General features: G+C 46.5%; 5 protein-coding genes across 5 annotated transcripts; 3 read left to right on the top strand and 2 right to left on the bottom strand.

The window, feature by feature from the left end:
- The first annotated feature begins 2,523 nt into the window (after nt 1-2,523).
- F5Y00DRAFT_128584 (uncharacterized protein) lies at nt 2,524-5,375 on the top strand. Its single transcript, XM_048004172.1, has 6 exons — nt 2,524-3,627; nt 3,676-3,814; nt 3,887-4,224; nt 4,280-4,577; nt 4,633-4,827; nt 4,889-5,375. The coding sequence occupies exons 1-6, from the start codon at nt 3,025-3,027 to the stop codon at nt 5,020-5,022; spliced, it is 1,707 nt and encodes a 568-aa protein (XP_047862797.1). The 5' UTR covers nt 2,524-3,024; the 3' UTR covers nt 5,023-5,375.
- A 119-nt stretch (nt 5,376-5,494) lies between these two features.
- On the bottom strand, nt 5,495-7,432 carry F5Y00DRAFT_254323 (Ppx/GppA phosphatase family-domain-containing protein; the record flags this gene model as incomplete). Its single annotated transcript, XM_048010151.1, has 3 exons — nt 5,495-5,684; nt 5,733-7,187; nt 7,326-7,432. The coding sequence occupies 3 exons, from the start codon at nt 7,430-7,432 to the stop codon at nt 5,495-5,497; spliced, it is 1,752 nt and encodes a 583-aa protein (XP_047862798.1).
- A 3,882-nt stretch (nt 7,433-11,314) lies between these two features.
- On the top strand, nt 11,315-14,426 carry F5Y00DRAFT_242732 (uncharacterized protein). Its single transcript, XM_048008558.1, has one exon. It carries the CDS (start codon nt 12,032-12,034, stop codon nt 13,778-13,780), a length of 1,749 nt encoding a protein of 582 aa, XP_047862799.1. The 5' UTR covers nt 11,315-12,031; the 3' UTR covers nt 13,781-14,426.
- A 1,080-nt stretch (nt 14,427-15,506) lies between these two features.
- On the top strand, nt 15,507-19,658 carry F5Y00DRAFT_271533 (ankyrin repeat-containing domain protein). Its single transcript, XM_048012816.1, has 4 exons — nt 15,507-15,809; nt 15,860-16,059; nt 16,147-16,485; nt 16,549-19,658. The coding sequence occupies exons 1-4, from the start codon at nt 15,652-15,654 to the stop codon at nt 19,560-19,562; spliced, it is 3,711 nt and encodes a 1,236-aa protein (XP_047862800.1). The 5' UTR covers nt 15,507-15,651; the 3' UTR covers nt 19,563-19,658.
- On the bottom strand, nt 19,517-21,390 carry F5Y00DRAFT_128693 (arsenical-resistance protein ACR3). The gene is made up of 6 exons (XM_048004174.1): nt 21,369-21,390; nt 21,284-21,317; nt 20,867-21,226; nt 20,645-20,787; nt 20,472-20,558; nt 19,517-20,411 (listed from the first exon to the last, which is right to left on the bottom strand). The coding sequence occupies exons 3-6, from the start codon at nt 21,159-21,161 to the stop codon at nt 19,755-19,757; spliced, it is 1,182 nt and encodes a 393-aa protein (XP_047862801.1). The 5' UTR covers nt 21,162-21,226; nt 21,284-21,317; nt 21,369-21,390; the 3' UTR covers nt 19,517-19,754.
- Nucleotides 21,391-21,421: the final 31 nt, after the last annotated feature.

Below are 21,421 nucleotides of genomic sequence, written 5' to 3' on the forward strand. Positions count from 1 at the left end.
CAATAAAATAGCTGGTTATTATCCCACAAGACGAGCCGAAGTTGGCCGTTTTCCTTTTTACCGCTTTCTTTACCGTGGTTGCTGGTTGCTTAAACAAGTGCACGATTGATTAGATTAACCTAGGTCAACATTTTTACTTAGGTTCTCTAAAAAACTATATCCCCGAAAGACTTACTATGCGAGCCACAAAATCGGTCCGGTCAAGTGTGGCTCGAACGCGGGCTTTATTACCCAATTAGGGATATCTTACTAGCCACAGCTCCCCGTCGGTCGTATCCCAGTTCCGATATTTTAATAGGCCCTACCTAGGTAGGTTAGTTACGTCAGCCTACCTTTAACATATCAATATGCTGATATGCAAACAGCCAGTTCTAAACTGCCTCTCACGCAAACTTGTGCATCGCTTGTTTAAGTATAAAATTTTAGTTACGGGCGGATATGTAATATGATAATTGAGCTGTCAGCAGTCGACTATTCTCGAGGATACGTACTTTGTGAATGGTTGACCCTCATTGAGATACGACACATAAAGCTGCATGCCACCATTCGAGCAATCATTGCCAACACCCTCATGAAAGAAAACTAAAGAGTGTTTGTTGTTGGTCGTAGATTTCTGTGGCTTTCGGAGTAGAAATTAACTTACATAACTCGAGTCTCTAGATCCTGAGAAGATATTGCTAAAGAACCTCCGCCTTAATCAAGACTTATTGTTAGATCCTCAGACTACTAAGAAACCTATGACAAAGGGGTTCTTTAGCTATGCGGGGAGCCTAATTTGAGCTATGTTGACAGCTTCTCATACTGAAATACAACTGTATTCTTACTCACACATGACCTTGCAGTGTGTTTGGACAACTAGAAAGCCATAGCTCGAACCTCGAAGTTTTGGTGAATAGATCGATCTCGTGTTGCTAGCGATGGTAAAGAATCGGACGCCTTTCTAGCGATTGAGCTTGGCTTAATTAATATCATTTGACCCTTCATCGCGTAGATATCACATAGCAACAAGTCGTGAGTGGTGTTTCCAACCTGAAGTATCCTTTTAAAAAATTTCAGGTTTCGGAGGATAACATGTTAGAGCTGAAGCGGCGGCAGGTCAGCTTGTTCCCGAAATTAGCTGTCATACCCAGCCCCGTCGCCTGTCATCGGGTACTCGCAGAACCGGGCCACAACAATGAATATACTGCCTACAGGTAAGTGTCTTCTAATTTGAGAAGCTCCCTAGGCCCTTGTTGACTTGAAATGAGCCCATATCGATACCGTTGCCTCTCCAGTTCCATTGGATGCGTGTGCTCTCTCAATAGAAATATGTTGGAAGAACCAAGGCGCGTCTATACCAGGCTCGTCGTCTCAAGTATACCGAGCTATTTCTAGGATCAATTCTCAGCGGGAATTAGCTCGGACGTAGCAGGAATGCTTACTTGGCGTATGATCCAGGTAGCCATAGGTCCAAAGTAGGCCCATATCAGCTTAGATGTAGCAGGAATGCTACGAGACCTACTCCTGGAAACCGTTCAAGCTCTGCGTCGTCGAGATGAACACCATACTCAACCTTCCTCAATTGAATGAGAATAGGGTTGGAAACCTAGCTACCGCGTGTGATGGTATTGTCGGAATAGATCCCTCTCGCGCGAGTAAACGGGAAAATACAGCTCCGAAGACAATGCCTTCAGATAACGAGAACTAGGCACTTACCGGACTGCTCACGCCATCCTTTCAGGATGGAGAACATGGCCATTGATGACTTTACTATTGACTCACCATGTGTCGCTCTCAGAGCTCGTCGGCGACTACTGGTACCCAGTTCCACTTGGGCCAGTCTGCTTCCCAGTCCGATTTCCACTCGGAAATATCTGCGCGCACCGGCAGGAGGATTGGGAGGATAGAGGAAAAGGTCAAGAGTTTGGGAGAAAGGATAGTCGGGGGACCAAAGCCTTATATACCAGACCTCTAGCCCATCCAGCCCATCCGGCCCATCGATCCATCGATTGGCAACGTGGGGGCATTCCCTCGGAAGGTTGATACGATTATGCAACCACTTGCCCAAGTTCGGTGAGAGACTGGAGTCTGGAAATCTGGATGGGAAGGATCATGGATCAGGGGTAAGCCAAATGCTGGTACGGAAACGGCCTGGCAATATTCGATACCCGCTGCTACATCATACATGGAAATGCACACCCTACCTACCTATGTAGCTACTCATGTAGGCGCGGCGTTGGAGTCGTCTAGCACTCCAATAAATACACACCTGGTACGTGTGACAGAATATTCAAAAAGTAACAAGTATGCGAATTGTGCAGAGCGACTGGGTTACCTAGCAAGGCCTGCACGGTCCTTGATTGGACCCCAGTAAAATTTCCCTATCTGTTAGCGACTCTGTCGGAAGAGCTATTACTGGGATTTTGGAGTCTTTTTTTCTAGTGTATTTGGAACTTTGTAGTCCAAGACATCTATAATTGTCTTCAGTTAGACTATACACCAAACCCCAAATTTACTATGGAGTTGCGATTTCTCAACTCTACATAGCTTGGAGATAATTGGCTAGCCCCCAATAATAAATGTCTAAAATCGGTGCTTCAGCCCAGAAGAAATTCCGTCATGGGCTGCATGCTGTCACATGATTTCAGGACCCAGCGCCTTGGGTGCGACACAATCTTCCGCAAGCCGTAAGACTTCCAGTTCGGTACAGACCGGGGTATCTATAGGTCAATGGGGTGGCCCTGTGGTGGCCCGGTCCTGGGGTGTAGCCAATGAGAGTTGACGGCCGCAATGCGCACTCTCAGAGGTACTCGCAGATGCGGACTTGGGGTCGTCAAGGCCTCGACATGAGACGATGTCTTAGCAGGAATTCATGACAGTTCATCACTTGTGCCCCTTTGGTCCTCAACATCACTTATCGTCGTTTTCCCCCACTTCAGGTACCGAAGCGACCCGCTGGCGTGTGCTGATTTGTCTCGTGCACGGTCTGACAAAGAGACGTACCTACATATACAGGCGACTTACACGAGCCACGCAACTGCCAACATGAGCAACAGTGACCTATCCCAGATCACCTCGGAGATCCCTGACTTTATTGGCGGGCTCCCCAAGAGGAGACAACCCAAGGTTCCTGCCCCACCGGATGAATTCGACCAGTACTTTGATTATAAACGTTTCTACGAAGGATCCCCAGCCGCCGATGCCGACTCGCGGAGCCGCTCTGACGCCTCTTCTATCCCGGGGCTAACCTCCGGTCCCTCGGAGGAAGACGGCGCATCCTCCCCCAGGTCCACTGAGGACTCTTTCCACTTCAAGGAAGCCGTGGAGCAGATCAAGCAACACGATGATCGCTTCACTGTACCAGCTCGTGAGATCAGACCTAACGGCGTGGAGCCTTACCCATGGCATATGGATATAGACGGTACGCTAGGTTCGAGTGGAGCCGAAATCCAGGGACTCGGTGGTAGTAGTAGTCCGCTCTCCCCAGCCTCTTCCAACGGAACTGCGCAGTCCTCATATCACAGCTCGTCCTCAGGCGAATTGCCACTTAGCCGTGGCAAGCGGCATCGCCCCCTAGATAACCCAGATAAGGTCGCCCAGATGCGCAAAATTGGCGCCTGTTTCCGGTGTAAGACGCGCAAGGTCCCAGTGAGTAGCCACGGTCGTATCTCGGCTTCCTTCCTAATCAACTAGAAGTGTGACCAACAGATCCCTTGCTCGCGTTGCAAAAATGACGCCGATAAGTACTGCAACGATGATGACGGCGAACTAGCAGAGCACATGTGTTTCCGCCGTCTTTCCGCTAGTAGCGACCTCGTCTTTCATGTGATCTGGAGTATGTTAATCCCACCATCACTGTCACCTAAGCTTAGGTTCGAATGGAATTTTGAATAGCTGACCCTAGCAGAGATGAAAGTAAACCCCCATGTTACGTCGCAGAGAGGTAACCCATTGCGTTGGGACGTATACTTCAAGCCGTGTCTTGCGACCCAACAACCCCTAGCAATTTCGGTCTCGCGCAACGAGAGCAACCACAATAATAGTCAAACATGGCAGAGGTGGCAAGCCAACCCAGGGCAGGCAGCTCCTCAATATGTTTTGAACCCTCACGGCGCGCCCGAAGACGTTGCACTTATTAAATGGGCTTCGTGGCAGATGCTCACAGACGAAGCCTCCGACTTCCAATCGGCTCTAGATGTTCTAGTTAGCAGATATGCCCAGGATGAACACTCATTTCTACCATATGTTAGTCAAGTATTACTAATCCCCTCGCATCGTATACCTACTAACATGTCGCCAGCACTCTCTTGTTCGCAAAGTTTATGACATGAGGTGCATGTATAAAATCTGGCGGCAAAAGAAGTTTTTCTGCCAAAAATATCCCGGATCCGATCTAGAGGAGCTTCCTAGACAGATCTGTCAAGACTTGAAGCGGATCATAGTTTTCAGGATGAAGACGCTCGAGTCCGATATCTTGGCGCAGTTCTGGAAGACTTTGGACGCGGCCTTGAAACCACATGAGCGATTACCCCTGTGGGCTTGTATGATGGAATTTATTCTGATGTACCGGGATATATATGCGCTCAATCAATCGGAAGGTAATAAGACTACCCTAATTTAGAACACAAGGACCTGGCTCACATTGTTCCATAGACCTTTGCGGGGATCCACTCCAGATCCAAACCATAACCACGAGCGTCTTCAGCAACTTAGTCGTAATGTGTGAGATCTGTTTCGGCAAAAAGAAGCCGGAAGCTATGACTGAAGACGGAGGCCCGATGCTGAGCGCAGCGAAGAGGCAACTGAATGCCGATTTCAGGAGGGTGGAAATCCGCAGGGACGAGTTCTGTATGTTGCAACGGAGGTTCTCGGGAATTGAAGTGTCTAATGGACTAACCATTTACTTTAGACAAGACCGTCCAAGACTGTACTACGTATCCACACTCTTCCACGCTGGACCGTCTGTTCTGTGTCCTGTTGATCGGTGCACAAAGAGGCGGTACAAGAGCTGGAGCCCGAGCGTCTAAGCGAGCCAGGCGATAAATGTGTCGTCGTAGCACGAGGATTCTGGGTAATTTTGTTTCTTGTTATGTCTTTTAAATCTGGTTGGGTTCGGGGTTGGTAAACAGAGTTTCGGTCTGAGTTCATTTTTGGCCTGTTGGGTGATCGATGGTTTAGCGAAGGAGTTTAGCGACAGGCTGATACCCATCTACCGTATTTGAGCTTGCATTATGCCTCGCGATGAAAGAAGGAGGAAGCATTTCGAAAGGCATATTACTTGTTCGACGACACTCGCTGCCGGTATCAGCGTCGCGGGGGCTATGACTGACATTCCCTAGTAAAACTGCGAGGGTCGTCGTTTCGGTTGTGTTTGCATAAGTGTCATGTTCTCACCATATTTGAAATGTGGTGTACGATACTCTTAGACAGCTATAATAGTAGCTTGTAGTTAGAGCGAGTACACTTGCTGTGCCCAGAATATCGGGCTTATAATTTAAGACGAAATAACTAAAGTTTAAGCCCCTCTCTGGATAGTGAGCTTGACCTTCCTCTCGGTCGTGTCTGCGACATCTTGGTACTTCCCAACAATCTTGAAAATGCTGACCAGCTCTTCCGTATCTAAGGCTTCGAATATCGTCGGAGACAACGAAACTGTCAGTTGAACCTTGGTTTTCTTTTTTGTAGTTTTCATTGTCGAGCTGAATCTGTACGCTTGTTAATACGCAAATAATTCATCGTTACAACTTACTTACTTGACGACTCTTTTCAGTCTATCCGTAGAATCTGGGCTTGCCGGACAAAGCACGGCAAGCAGGTTGGCAACTGCGCCGAGATATTCCACCCAAAAGTTGGCTTCGGGGGTTGACTGGCTGACAAGCCTTTGTAGATTAGCTTGAAGTAGTTTATCAAAGGGGCCAAGGCTAGCTCCCCATCTATAACAAAGGGTCAAACCCAAGACTGCTCGCGCCAAATGACTGAAACCAGGTGCACTAGGGTCACGGTTAATAGCTTGGTGCAATTCAAATGCCGCGTTGGCGCTACTTGGCTCTCCCATACGCGTCCAGATATTGCTGGCAAAGAGTGGACCAAGTCCTAAGGTAAATACTGTCGGGATGTTGGAGAGATCGAGATTGCTCGGTAGAGATGATTGCACAGTATCGATCACCGATTGCAAAATCTCGAGCTCTTTGCAACTAGCTTGATGGAGAAGTGGCAAGGGGTTTTTCTCCCTCACGGCTTTGGGGAGCTTCATAAATAGAACACCCTCTCGATTGCCACCGCTGCAAAACGTTACCGTGCGGATCCGAGGAATGGCACAGACCAGTGCCTCTACGACTGTAGCGATAGCTGGAAATTGCTGGCGCCGTCGTTTTGACATACCATAGATCTTGCTCTCATATTCGGCATTAACCTTGCGCATGTCTTCGGTCCGGCTAAAGAACGAGCCTTCAACAGTGTATGTCCCAACCGCAGGAATTGGGTATGGCTGAATAGGATCGACATGCATTAGAAGACTGCCATAACCCCTAAATCCGCCGCCGCACAGGAAGATGTCAACACCGCTACTGTCTTGGTTGATCTGTGTCTCCCTTAATAGCGGAAACTGCTGTTGGAGCCGGGCGAAGGCACCTCGCATACCCTCTTGCAAACTGTTCACAGCAGCAACTTGAACCTCTGTCTCGTCGCCCTCCAGGATCTTGATCAGCTTGGCAGCTCCAAATGGTAGGCTCTTTCCAGCTTGTGCAGCTGCAATTTCGTAGCCATCGACAGAAGAATTCAAATAAGTCATCTGCACCGAACCACCTCCTAAATCAAGAAACAGGCCGTTTACTGTGTCGAACGCGCTTCTCGCACCCATGGAACCAAACAGAGTCTCGACTTCTGGCGCTAGCACGTGAATACTAAGTCCCGAACTCTCCAAGACAGCATCTAGCATAGCAGCTGCATTTTGAGCCTTCCGCATAGCTTCTGTAGCGAATACGGAGATATGCTCTGTCGGTACGCCATAGTCATCAGCGATAGACTTAAATCGAGCTAGGGTCTTAGACACCTGGGTAATAACATCTGAAGAAAATGTCAAAGGACCACTTGAAGCCGATGTATGAAGAGCGTCAAATAAAGAGATAGCAGCGCGCTCGCGATATAAACATTTGAGAAGGCGACTTTGCGGAGGCGATAGATCCGAGATAGAGAATCGTATGCCATTACTATCACAAGGTTACTAAGAAGCAAATAGAAGAACTACCGCCGGTTGGAATAGAGGGGTGCGAGGTAGCTCGGGCTAGGTTTTGGGCAGAACTGCAATCTCAAGATAGACAGGGTGACGATGTGATGATGTGACAAACCTTCCCATATCAACTAGGGCATAGAGGTGGTTGGAGAGGTTGGGGTCCCATCGTGGCATCTTAGATGCAAAGTTCTCGAGTGTGATAATATCAGTAGTGGACGACATATTGAATGTAACTTCATGAGATAATATCCGAAGAGGAGGTGTTGTGCCAGGGCCAATGATGGGAGTTGTTGAATGGAGGTAATGTTAGTGTAAAGCAAACTGAGGCTCCACATTGCTTTTTAATCGACATCATTCGGAGCACAAGCTATGGCCAGCTGTCAGACCAATTTGGCGCCGTTTAGGAGCACGTGAGATGCAACGCTTATATAATCCAGCAAGCGGTTACGGAAGGTAGAATTGAACATTGATTGGGAATATCAAAGTGGATACCAAATACCTAACCTGCACTCTTCGCAGGTCGTTACCTGTTGCTCTTAGACATTTCGTATCTTTTACTCAGTCAGCTATTTAGTTTACAACAACAACACTATGGCCTATAAAGTTTCTAACATTCTATCGACGCAGATTATAACTAAAGGCATGATCGGGTTCTGATAATGTATAACTATGTCAACCAATTACTTTGTAAGAATAAATCGAAAGCAATATATGTTCCTTTTGCAGGGGTTTTTCTTTCTTTTTCTCGTTGTGCCTTAAGAAGCTTCGTGGTGGAATTTATGAAAGAAATTCTCCAACTGGTTTCTATAAAACTTGGTTACTCGCTAAAAGCACATCAAGTTCCTACTTTTAGATAGATAAGTTAAGTAATGGAAGAAGAAACCTTAGTAATCTATAATTTAATAAGATCTGGTGATAATGTTCTGTGACGGCAAGATCGTCACCGGGAATTGATCATACGGCCGCTAGACCGTGAGGCGTTATGCCGTACAACATCAGCCTATAAACGATCTCCTCCGAATATAGGACCTCGTTGGAGATTTACGGAAGTGCGCATGCAGGCCAGACCATATTGATCCTCGAGGCTGCTCGGAATAGGACCGAGCCCTCGTGGTATTATGTAGGTACTAGGTACTGTAGTATTTTCAAAATAGTCTTTTTGAATGGGTTGGACTTCCGCTTAGGGAGGGATGCATAAGGAACGTATATAGTAAGACCATTCAATGGCGTCAATCTTCACGTAATGGGGATTTACCTTATTTCTCAGCCAATCATCACTTCTTGGGTAGTTTTATGTTCACTGTACTTCATGTATGTAAGTGCATCATGATAGAAAGCTGTCAGACAATGTCCTTAAAAATCCACGAACCAAATAACCCAATAACCCAATAAGCATAGAGAAGCTCGTATGGAATATATTCTTGACACTTATTAGGAACCGAATCCAACCTCCCAAACCATGTGGAATGTACGTGGGGTAAAAGTAATGAAACCTCTCATACTTCTTATGGAGTACAGGCATGCTTACGCGTCGATTCGCGTTAGTTTCGCGTCGTTTTCTCTCAACGGAACATTCCGATTCGTCAGTCAAGCAGCCCGCTAGTAAATGGGGTTGAAAGTGAGGCTACAACTTAAGTTTCTTCGTGAGATGATAGAATGGTTAATTCAAATTGGAAATGGTATGATGAAAGTATTATTAAGCATTTCAAGACATAAGTATAAATTATCTTGATCAACTTTATATATTTCCGACTTCTGTGGTGGAAGGTCCTTTAACTCCATACTCTATTAACAACGCCATCGATAGTTATTGCAATAACCACTTATGTTTAGTGGATATTTAAATTATTCTCTGAACAATCTGCGCGTAGCTTGTGTATGTACTCTTACAATTTATCAGCTTAGGATTGATCTTATAAGCTATCCTCTATATGTTATAGTGTTTCCTTAAGTCTATGATCCATCTTCATAATATCTACTAGCGGCGTTGCCCGTCCGCTCAAACGCGGACGGGGGAAAGGGGAAGAGGGAAGAGGGAGGAGGAGGAGGAGGAGGAGGAGGGGGGGGGCCGGCGATTATGCGCAAAACTGACGCCACAACTAAAGTCTGGCCTCTGATTGGCTAGCCACACCTTAGTGCACGTCCGATGAATTTTTTGTAAAATCAATTGACCTATTCCAAGAGCGTATAAAAGTTTTAATAATTGGTATTATAAGATAGAGCTCGTTTTGCATGACCTTTCTATACCATTTGCACCTTTTGCAGACGTTATGCGATAGAATGGCAAAGGGAAAAGTCGCAAACTGCGGGGCGATTCTAAGCATCTGATTGGTTGAAAAAATTGTGGCAGTACTAATTAAATATATAAGACTTGATAACAAAGGAATTTTATTCTAAGTCGATAAGTCTTGGGCGTTATTGTATAACTACGGGTCTATCGTCAGCCCTTTCGGTTATAAATCGCATATAGTCTGGAGGAATTGTTGCAGTCTAAGTACCAGGTAATCTAGATATGTACTTTCATAGCCGCAATATTCACCCTCGAGACATTGAACGGTCGCGTCACGTCACATGCCGTCACATTTTATGATGTCTTACCTTGAAGGTCGGGTCTCGCCCGTACCACACAGATCTTCTAACCGCCATCCCAACACGTCCTCCTAGTCATGTTCCTAGGGTTAGTTACTGATATAGAAAAGCTTGGGCAGAAAAAATGAGCGATCAACTGCTTGCTATGTGTTCTGATTAAACTCCACTCGTATTGATACCCATTTTACTACGTGTTTGCATCTTATGTATGTACTATCTTATGTATGTACTTCGAGTCGACTAATAGTCGATAGTGGACGAATAGGCTAGCGACAACCAAACACAATACCTACATACGGGAGACACCCGGGATGCGCTAGGTGCCACTAAACCTGCCTAACTTGATCTCACAATCACAGCTTCGACTACCTTAGGTATGTTAACATCCAGTTAACATCGCCTCACTTACGTTTGGGTATATTCGGGGTCTTCTAGAACTCGAAAGCCTAAGCAATATGTGTTGTTCGCAGTGGCATGTACCAAGCTCCAGTGCGCGTACTGCATAGTCCAACGAACGAAACCGGCCAGGTCGAGCGAATAAAAGAATAGAGAATGTGAATTCACGCGTTGCATGAAACATTCTCGTCCACTCGATTTCGCGCTTTTGGCCAAACGCGTACAGTGAGCATATGGCCAATTCGCACGGGTACGTTCCTCCGGATCTAACTGGAACCCCATCTCCCCATCCAACTCCATCCAATTCCCCCCCATATAGGCTGGCGGCTAGGGGGTCTTGCTCAGCGTCTGTGCCCTCTGCCTATCATCGGTATCCTCTTATCCTCCCACTTGGCGATCACTGCATATGCACTCCTGTCGTGTCCCTCCGCTGGCCAAAGCTGCTGTCCGGAGTGCATGAGCAGCGGCGCCAGTCGTCGCAAGTCGCAAGTCGCAAGCAGAAGTGCGTCAAGACAGGTAAGTTACTAAGTAGCCAAGTTAACAGTTTTCGGCCACATATCCCAAGTACCACTTTTGCTCTTCTCAAGGTTCAAGCATCTTTTTTTTTTCTCCACCGATTTAGGTACAACCTTGTTAAAATATCCGCGACCTGTTTTACAGTACAATCGTACCGATATGTAGGTATCCCCCCGTGTCTCTCGGTTTCTCGTTCCTTTTCCTCTCTAACCCCTTTGTTTAAAATTTTCTTGTTGCATCTATGTATTGTACCTAGTCGGCTGGTACATATAGGTAGTGCATGTAGTAGTAGCACGTACATACAATACATATATATACATGGCAGTTTAGTTGATGTTAGGTACACTTGCCAGAAAATAAGGTCTAAAGTCACATTAAGCCCTAGTCTTTGAGATTTGTGCATCCAATGTTGGCTTGGAGCAAGGAACCCCAACTGACCGCTTGAAGTTTCCCACTCCTTTATAGTGGGGTCTAGTAAAACTTTAGGCCTATAAATGGCTTAGCGCTGTATTTCATGCCGCTAGAACTGCCAGAATCAGCACGCAGGGTTCGCGCCAGTGCCACTCCCGCCTGCTGATTTTGGGCAAAGTACAATTCCAGTGGGCCAGTGTAAGGATCAGCACGCAGTTACGATGTACGATCGATAGATACAAGAGATACAACCTGGGAAGTTCCTAGTTCTGTTTAACTAAGTCTTCCTAGTCTTTCCTAATCGGCCCCTGTCAGTTGCACCTGCAGCGCAACGTGATTCTACTACCCATCCACCTATTCCCTCTCGAGCCCACACCTTAACTATCCTCTCTTTCGCATCCTCTCTACATTTTGCCTCCTATTTCTTTTCAATACCTAATCTGTCGTTCCTTTTCCTCCCCTAATCTTTTGGTTGGGAGGGTGGCTACCGATCCCCCTCGTGGTAGCCACTATTCTACCTACGCACGAAGCGCGCGCGCGATCGCATACTACTTAACTCTACGACTTCACCTATTCCCTTAACGTGAATCCTGCGAACGCATGTCCACGAGCCCGTCCGTTTCATTCCCGTCGAATCTAGCTATGCGCTATTACAATCAATCAACTAAGAAAACTTAACCGCGATCCTACGAGATACTCCTTCGATCTTCCCAATTGTGCGACGAAACAGATATAGACATAAACTCTTCCAGCTTCGTACTTCGAGAAACTGCAACTAGCGCCCATGATATCCCAGACCCCGACGTCTTAATTACCGGTGTGATTAATGAGGTGGATTTCTTGAACGGTCATGAATGCACCTATCTGATTGATTCTGGTTTACCGCGGCGGATAGTATAGGAATTGTTGATGCGCCATTCACATTCCACAATGCTACAATTCAATTCCAGTAGTCGCGGTCTAGGTCAGGGGCCGAAGACACCCGAACCTTCGGTCCCTGGCGATGAGTTAAGACTACCATCTCCACCACGACCCCGATTGAAACTAAAGAGACGACATGTCTCTCAGCACCTAAACGCGCCAACTCAACAGTTTTTGGCGTCGGTCGCGGCAGCAGATGTGCCAGTTCCAAGTATCGAGGTAGAGGAGCCCGACAGCATGGAAATATACGAACACTTAAATGCGCCAACCTTTTCGCCCCCGAAGACGCCTGCAATAGAGTTCGCGCCGTCTTCCGAAACAAAGTTCCCCGACTGGTCTGTTGGGTCCGAGTGGAGCTACTCGGATGTCGAGTCAAGTCCTGAGTACGAGTCTAGCAGGCCGTCAACAGCATTTTCCACTCAGACTAGCTCTTCGCTGTTCAGCCAATTCTCGCATGCTTCCGAGGATGAAAATTACATGAGTCCAGAGCTTAAGGCTCTAGAATTCCCTAAACTCGAGTCTGATACTAACGTAGATGTACCGCGCAAAGAGAGGTCTCGGAAAGCACCATGGACCAAGGCTATGGACTCGCACCTATGGTCGACTTACATGTTATATCTACAAGACCCGCGAGTAACACCGATACGCTTAGGTAGAAGTCGTATTCCGCCTAATGGGGTCTGTTTGCGCGTTGCACGCGAGGCCAAAAGAAGTTGGAAAGGTTCTAAGGGACACCTAACAGTGGATATGAAAAGTGGAAGCAACACCCCTACCGCAGAGTCCGCCAAACCATATATTGAATGGCCCCATACTTGTGCAGCTACCCGAGCTCATCTACGTGAGCTTTGTAGGATGAAAGCCGCAGCTAGTCCAGGCCGATACAAGTCCCGGAGCCCTACGCCCTTTCACAAGGCGGCTCATCGTCGCCGGAACCGAAAATCCGTCCCAGCTCAGTCGCCCGCAGCGTTCTCGGCTCGTGATATGGCCTTTTCTTTAGCCGTCAGCACTTCGGATACTATGAAGCTTGATGCCCCTCTCGCTCAACTCACAAGTTCCGAAAGTGAACCCTTCCCAGAGTTCGCAAAGGATGCTGAGACTATCGTTAGACAAGCACTCCCGTCTCCGGAACTTCCCCGTCTCCCATCTCCGGTCCTGGCTAAGAGCTATGGTCCCAGTTCATCCTCGTCCTTTGTTTCCGATATAACCCCGCCACGGCAGTCAAATTCTCTAGGCTCTCGAAAGATTCTCAAGTCGCCTGTTCGCATGACTAGGTCGCGCTCGGGAACACAAAAGCGGAGGTCAGTTAAGGACGTCGAGGACCTACCGCGAAAGCGACCGAGCCTAACAGCCGCTTTCTGGAAAGAAGCTTCGGAAAAGGACGATGCATTCACGAAGGAGACTCATTGCGGAGAGCCTTCTACTTCATCAGTTTTGCACACCATCTCAGCTACAGCACCTCAAGACCCATTTGTGCAACCGCGCCGCCTAGGATCCCCATTCTCTGGCGCAGGTTCCAGCTACAGTTTCCCTAATAGACTATCAGCACCAATTAATTTCAATTTAACAGCTTTACGCCGACCTTTTGCGACTGTACAGCAGCCAATCAGAGAGCGTTCAGAAGCACGATCGCCATCTAGACCATCGTTGGCGTCTCGATTGGCTTACCTCGATCAACGATTAAGAGAATTACGAAACCGTGGCAGCGATCGCAGACGTTCTCAATCACCCCCATCATAAATTTCAACAATCGAATCCTTAACCTACTTCAACAACACTAACCCGCACTTTTTTTTATTTGTATACGACTATACCAGACCTGACGATTTCCTTACGATGAATGATATTTACGCTATCTGGATTATGCGTATTTAAGGCATATCCCAGCCATTGAATTTTTTTATACGAGACTACAGTCCTTCGCTCCCTCATATGTACCAGAGGAGAGGGACATTTCACAGATTTTCGCAATTTCATGAACTTCATATGGTTTGGAGAATGAGAGCTTGGAGACCAATTTATCAGAAGCCCGGGAGCTTACCCCAGCAGAAGGAGATCCCTTCACACGACAGAATTTTCTTGATTTCCTTTTCTAATGAGTATCACGAAGGATGAATGATTGATGAGATAGCAAGAGTACATTCTTGTTCGGATCCACGGTTACGACATGGCATATCTCTTGGCTGACCCAGAGCAGTATGAGATGATGATTAGCTATTAGCTACTAGCTACGATTAGATCTAGGCGTCTTTGGCTCGTACTGAGACAGAAAAAGTACTGATGGCGTGACAATAGTTACGTGTTACAATTCTAGTTCGATAGAGGGCAACCCTCTATAGATAGATAATGTTGATAGAATCAACACGATCTGCTATAACTTTAAAAATACCTTTCATGAAAATGATTCGTAGTTTGAATCCTTGTGAAAGAATCCTCGCACATCCATATATCATATAAGTACCTTAGGTAGGTACCTAAGTACTGAGTCATCGCTATTATTGTCATCCCCAAAACGATTATGTCTGTAGCTATGGTCCAGACTTCGTACTACGAGGTCAAAATCAACTATCATTTCATGCTCAGTCTTTCTAGTATATCCATCAAGCTTTGCCTTAGGTATAGAGTTTCTTAGCTACAAACGTATGTAGCTGTCCGTATATTGGTTCGCTCATGCGTCCATATAAGACTCACGAAGCTTTCATCCGTGGACAGTGTCGAGTTCTGACCCACCACGATAGACATTCCAGCGTAGACTCGGCGCGTTAGGTGACCGGATTATAAGCGTGTCAACCCTGATGTTCCTCTGTTATACATTAGCGGCTTGGGCTATTTTGTGTACTAGGTAATAGTTGCTTACTGTGGTATAGAGCATTCCACTCTCGAGTGAAGCTAACTCATCAAGTCTAGAGATTGGATCAATGGGAATGGCTATATTCCCCTGAGTTGATTGAACCCTTGGACGACGAACAAACCGTATGAGTGAACGTAGACCTGGAAGAAGGCACATTATGAGTAAAGTGATTATCCCGACAATCGTCTCGTTTGAAACTGCCATTCTAAGTTCAGGATGGGAATATATTAAGTAAATGAAAGCTTGGAGACTTACTTCCAAGAGCGGGTTCATGATTTATGATAAACCTCAAGGGCTAAAATTTTTATACAGTTGAATAACAGACGACAGAGAAACATGTACCCAAGCCTTCTCACTAGGAAAGGGGGCTACACGTGACCTAATTGTAAGTACTGCGCCAATAAGCACATTCAGACTTCGGACAAGATTTTGGACACTACACAGTCGAATCAGAGAGGGTAGACTTTGGACAACACAAGCAGAGTTTGGACAGTCCAATCACAAAGGGCAGATTTTGGACGCAGCTTAACGAATCAGCCATGAAGCTGATATGTCGGTAAAGTGCGTCCAAAATCTGCCCAACTCAGAGTACTTTCTATTCTATAACGCTCACTACCCGACTCTCCCTCCCTCTTAGGTTTGTATATATTTGTCTTCCCCATCATGGGAACTAGGTAGAAGGACAAGCGGTCCCCAAGGTTCCACCTCCATCACAATAACAATCGCTACCCTTTATCCTCTTTATAATTACTCATTAACTATGTCATCTCTTAAACGCCGCTATCCGGACCCGGATCCTGAAGACAGGATATGGGAACAACACAGACTCACCTTCCTGAGGCTGTATCAGGCAGAGCGAAGAACACTCAGAGAAGTAAAAGAGATCATGGAAAGCGAACACGGATTCCCTGTCCATTCGTATGTCAATGTATACCGTCTTTCAGTTACATTGTTAATAATATCAATAGTTTGTCAACTTACGAAACCAAGCTCCGCGACGAGCTTCACTTGCGCAAAAAACTCAAGAAAACTGATTGGGTTTCTATACACCACCATCGCTTAAAGAGAGGCGACAAACCCACTAGGGTCTATCTTAACGGGACGGAGATTCCACAGGATAAAGTGTGGAAGGAGATTAGGAGATCGGGAGCTCGATCGGTAGACAATGGTAAGGGTTATAACCTGGCCTCGTCCAAGCCCAAGCGCTTTATCACCTACCCATATGCTACATCGTTAGAGACTAATCCTAATATAGTTCAAGACATCCCGCTTCCGAGAGATGTAGTTGTGAGAACACCATCCCCTGTCGGGTACCTCGTCCCTCGCGCCTTGCCAATACGGCAAGAGGTATCTCAAGGCGTTTCACCTCAGCTTCTAGTCTCCTCAATTACGATGCCACCTACTCCATCATCGCCTGGGGCTTTGATCTATAGCTCACAAAATACGACCTGGTCATCTCAAAGCTATATAGGATCTTCAATGAATTCAACTCAACAAAGGGGTAAACTTGCGGAATTACTAGAAGTCGCTTCGAGGGGCGTTAGCACTGCCTTACTGAGTATCCCGTGGCTCAAGTTTAATAACTTTATGCATCGTAAGTACCCATATAAGGCACTTCATACCGGAATCCCAGTATTCAAGTTAACGTTGGCATTAGAAATGGCTACTACCATACATTGCCCAAGTGAATCCAGCAGGGTACTAGACCATCGATTAAGCTTCGAATCATTACCATTTACCTTCTATTTGGAACCTGAGTTTGTGTCGCCTGAAACCTGGGAGGCCGCATTCCCATTACATAGGTTACTCGTACCTGGAAGCCACACACCCTCGTCTTCGGTACCTGCATTGAACATGGACATATTTTATCTCCTATCGAAATTTCTCTATCTGATTTCTAACAATAAGTTAGAACCGAGGCACATTCTCTGTCGCCCCAATATTATTCAACTTTTGCTCGATCGAATTCCCCAGGCACTCTTAAACAGCCTCTTCCGGGAAGATCTACCTACAATGAGGGCTGCGTGGCAGTTTTTAGCACGCTGTGCTGGCGGACACGGTTACCGGGATGTATTCATCTCCTTATTGAAGATTGGGCTTCTTCACCGCGACTGGGTTATCCCTGAAGGAACATCTTACCTCTCTTTCGCTGCGTCGATGGGCGCCCTCGATGTTATCCGGAGTCTATTGGAAGCTGGGATTCGTGCTGATGACAGAATTCGGCCTTATCAAAACCCTGCTATCATCGAAGCAGCTGCTACTTGCAACATAAAATGCATGGAGCTGCTGTTAGCAAAATGTGATGTGAATCGTGAAGTTCGAGAGTGCCTATGGGAGGAGGGGGAAATATCTATTTTCTGCATATTTCTCTCTGCCTTGGTTAAGGGACTGATCATAACTCTCGCAAAACGAGACCAGGCATATCCTCCGAAGTCTTTGAAGAAATGTGAAGGTGAAAAGCTCCTGGTCCGATTCAGTCTTGAGGATGGGCTACAAAGCCAAGCATTAGATATGCTGTTGCAAAACGGTGCGGATGTGGATGCAATATGGAAATGTGATTTCTTCATGCTGCCGTTTCCAAACATAAGGGACGGAACCCCCGAGGAACATTTACCGACGATCCTCGAACAAAGTTATTATTTAAATGTGGAACTTTTTCACAGATTACTTCCATACAGTACTCAAACAACTCGGCTTTTCTTCCGCCCAGATATTTGCCTCTCGGCGAAGCAGGGATGTGAATTTCTCAGAGAATATTGGACATCACAGCTAGACCGGCATGGCTCTGATGGAACTGAGATCCTAGAGTTGGTACTTGCCGAGCAGCTCTTAGTCGCAGATCGGGCTATCGACACAGATATTATTCGAAGTCTTGTTGAGTTTGGAATTCGCCCAGATACTGATGTGATACCATCGGACGGCTATATCTTCTGGCATATGGTAAATAATATACGCACGTACGGTTACAACGAGCAATTTACACTTATATTCACGGCACTTCTTCAATCAGGGGCGATCATAGATTCGAGGGCTCTAGAAGCTGCAGTTGAGGAAGAAGGCGTTGACATCTTAAAATTTCTGACCAAGTTTGGTGTCAATGTGAAAAAATACGGCGTGTTGGCATTGTCCACGGCAGCTCGACACGGTAATTACGAAGCGGTCTCGTGGTTATTGGAAGCTGGCGTAGACATCAATGCTGTGGCAACCAACCTGGAATCGTGGTCTATCGATGGTAAATTTGGACCGTGGAGCGTAATTGCATTAGCAACAACTACCTTATGGATGCCAAAGCTCCTCGAAGAGTTTCCTCTTGGGTGCCGAATACAAGACACTAATCCAGCAAGTCTTGAAATGCTCGATTACTTAATCGATCACGGTGCAGAGTTGAAAAATAGCCCTCACGATTTAAACGCCGCCAAGTTTCTACAACGTCTTCTCGTAATTGCCTGGGAAGACAGTTCAACCAGAGCAGGTTTGCTTGATCTAATGACATTCTTTCTTTCGAAATTAGACCGTGACGACCTATCCAGCCCCGAAGTGTGTCTATTGGAAGACTGTGCTACTCTAAGTCTGCCTATGAATGACGACAATAACGTCGAGCAGCTGAAGATGTCCTTGTTTGAATTGTTTCGCTCCCACGGTGCCCCAATGCCGAATGGCGATATACTCCCATATCTAATATGCGAAGAAAGCCCGCCCGGGTTAATCCAAAAGCTTCTAGAGGATTGTACAAGCATTGACACATATCATACAAGCAAAACCATCAAATTTCCTTGTACCCTTCTCCAAGCCGCAGCCTACCGAGGTGATAGGGATCTGGTCGAGCAGTTAGTGGGTATGGGAGCTGACATTAATATGCCCGCATTTGAGAATTGGGGGAGAACGGCACTTCAGGCCGCAGCCGCCCGAGGTCATATGGCTTTGGTCGAGCGATTGGTACGTATGGGTGCTAACATCAATGCGCCCCGGGCTAAGAGGATGGGGATGACGGCGCTCCAAGCTGCGTGTGCATTTGATGCGGAGTCAACAACAGAGAGGGCTAATATGATTAAAGTCATACGGTTCTTGATAATAGAAGGAGCGGATGTGAATACTCCTGTGGCAATGGAGGGTTCTTATAGCTTCGATACGGCACTGCAAATTGCTGCTAGTAACGGGGATATAGAGGTGGCCATCCTACTAATCCAAAGGGGGGCAGACGTGAATGAACCCTCACACAGGTGGGATGGAAAACGGTATTCTACGATAGATTACGCTGCTGTATTTGGAAAGCTTGACATGGTACAGTTTTTATTGAGCCTTGGGGCTCTCAGTCATAATCGAGGCCGAACAGGATACGATGGAGCAATCCAAGTGGCAGAACGTGGAGGCCATTTTGCCGTTGCCGATTTGATGCGGCAACATTACGCTGATGATTGCAAGTTGCTGGGCACGAATATTGCACGAACATTCTTGGAGGAAGAGTCATCAGAGGAAGAATTATCAGAAGAGGAATTATCGGAGGAAGAGTTATCAGAGGAAGAGTTGATGGAAGAGGATTCATCAGAAGAGGAATCATCAGAAGAGGAATCATCAGAAGAGGAATTATCGGAGGGAGATATCACGCTAATTTCAGCAAGGAAGTTTCAATGCTCTACCGCAATCAGATGGTGCGAATCGCTGATATTTTGATAATATCAGTATAAAATATGGGAGCGGGGTATAGTAGCCGTGTAGTAGTATGAATCTATTTTTTCCTATTACACGTGGTATGCTATTGGACAAAGGCAGTCATCGGTAATGAATATTGTTTCGGGTAAATCTTTTCGATATTACTTAGTTACGGCCGCAACATACCTTGGTTCGAATTCAATACCATACGGATCAATCCTTCCAAGCCCATCTACCCCCTATTGCCTTGACGACGTATACTAGTCCAAGCAGTACCGGTACCTCAATAAGCGGCCCTACGGTAGATGCTAAAGCTTGGTCACTGTTAGGACCATAGGTTGCGACGGCTACAGCGATAGCAAGTTCGAAGTTATTGCTAGCGGCAGTAAAACTCTGCGTGGCGCCGAGGGCATATCCAAATCCGCACCGATACGTGATCCAGAGCGTCAGGAAGAAGATGACGATGAAATATACGATGAGTGGAACGGCAACTCGCAAGACTGACACGATCTGGTGGACGACTTGTTGACCCTGATAAGCGAATAGGACCAAGATGGTGTAGAGCAAGCCGACTAGAGACCACGGTGCGACAAATTTTAGAAAGACGCGGTCGTACCACTGCGAACCGGCCAAGGCGCGTAGCCCAAAGCGTGACAGCATCGCCGCGCCTAGTGGGATACCGAGAAAAGTCCCTACGCTTGTTGCAACGACCTCATACGAGATGTCGAGAGGACCGGATTCGCGACTGATTATACGAATGAAGAAAACAGCTAAGGGGGCGAATAATACCATCTGGAGAATGGAGTTAATTGCCACGAGGATGGCACAGTACTCGCTATCCCCACCAGCCAAACCCGTCCATATTAGTACCTTTGACAATCAGTTAGCCTTCTATTGTTATTGAAACTATATCCCGTAAGATGTTCGTACCATTGCGATGCATCTACCTAGGCCAACTAGGATTAGACCTGTACGAAGCTCGGGTTTATCTGGTAAGCATGCCCATGAAAGTGCTAGCTATAGGTAAAGCTATATTAGCCACTGCTGTAGAAGAGTATAGAGACTGAACTCATTGAAACTGCCATAGATCAAATGCTACGAACCATTAAGAACGGAGCGACGACCCAATTCATGAAGATGCTAAACCCGATCTGCTTCCAGACGCCGCGGTGCGAGAATATCTCATGTAAGGTCTCGTACCGCACCTTGCATAGTATGGGGTACATCATCACGAGCAACCCGACAGCTGTGAGTGTTATGGGTTAATGAAAAATAAAGCCTCTAGAGTAAGGTAAGATATCGCTTTATAATAAGGTATAACGCACCTATTGGAACCGAGACACCGACGAATTGACCTTTCTGTAGGGCGTCACCTATCTCCGGCACAAAGTTGCCTAGCACGATCCCGATGGCCATGGCGAGGAATATCCATATAGCAAGGAAGCGGTCCAGCCAACCGAGCGATTTGAACACGGAGTGCTTTGGCGTAATTTTTTCATCGTCGCGTTGGTCTTTGACGTGATGACCTTTCTCTATGTCATTATCTGACGGAGGTTGGATATGAACATGTACTGGTTCTGTGTTAAGGAGGTGAGGATCGCTCTTCGTAAGACTCTCCATGGTCGTCGATAGGAATTTTAATCATGTAAAGTTCTTATAGTTATACGACTTGTAACTCCTCGTGTCTTCAAATATTACTTAGTATCGAGACTTAAAAAAATTTAGAAAGGTAGAGTAACTACCTATACTTATACGCTTTCCAAGCGTTGTAGAAGACTGTATTCAGTTAGTGGGGGTTAACCAGCGTCAGTGGAATCGAAGGGTTACTTTTTAGCCAATTAGAAGAGGCCGGTGACAGATCTCACATCTTCGGGTCCCAA

Source organism: Daldinia vernicosa (genome assembly GCF_022497035.1).
Source record: "Daldinia vernicosa strain CBS 139.73 unplaced genomic scaffold F5Y00scaffold_39, whole genome shotgun sequence".
Lineage (NCBI taxonomy): Eukaryota > Fungi > Ascomycota > Sordariomycetes > Xylariales > Hypoxylaceae > Daldinia > Daldinia vernicosa.

Excerpts from the sequence above, each read along its gene's own strand:
- F5Y00DRAFT_128584 (XM_048004172.1), top strand. The coding sequence starts at position 3,025 with ATGAGCAACAGTGACCTATCCCAGATCACCTCGGAGATCCCTGACTTT. Across the intron at positions 3,815-3,886 it reads CGTCTTTCATGTGATCTGGA|AGATGAAAGTAAACCCCCAT; the intron begins GTATGTTAATCC and ends TGACCCTAGCAG. Across the intron at positions 4,828-4,888 it reads AATCCGCAGGGACGAGTTCT|ACAAGACCGTCCAAGACTGT; the intron begins GTATGTTGCAAC and ends CATTTACTTTAG.
- F5Y00DRAFT_242732 (XM_048008558.1), top strand. The coding sequence starts at position 12,032 with ATGCGCCATTCACATTCCACAATGCTACAATTCAATTCCAGTAGTCGC.
- F5Y00DRAFT_271533 (XM_048012816.1), top strand. The coding sequence starts at position 15,652 with ATGTCATCTCTTAAACGCCGCTATCCGGACCCGGATCCTGAAGACAGG. Across the intron at positions 15,810-15,859 it reads CACGGATTCCCTGTCCATTC|TTTGTCAACTTACGAAACCA; the intron begins GTATGTCAATGT and ends TAATATCAATAG. Across the intron at positions 16,486-16,548 it reads GTTTAATAACTTTATGCATC|AAATGGCTACTACCATACAT; the intron begins GTAAGTACCCAT and ends CGTTGGCATTAG.
- F5Y00DRAFT_128693 (XM_048004174.1), bottom strand. The coding sequence starts at position 21,161 with ATGGAGAGTCTTACGAAGAGCGATCCTCACCTCCTTAACACAGAACCA. Across the intron at positions 20,559-20,644 it reads TCGTCGCTCCGTTCTTAATG|CTAGCACTTTCATGGGCATG; the intron begins GTTCGTAGCATT and ends CTTTACCTATAG. Across the intron at positions 20,412-20,471 it reads TAGGTAGATGCATCGCAATG|GTACTAATATGGACGGGTTT; the intron begins GTACGAACATCT and ends TGATTGTCAAAG.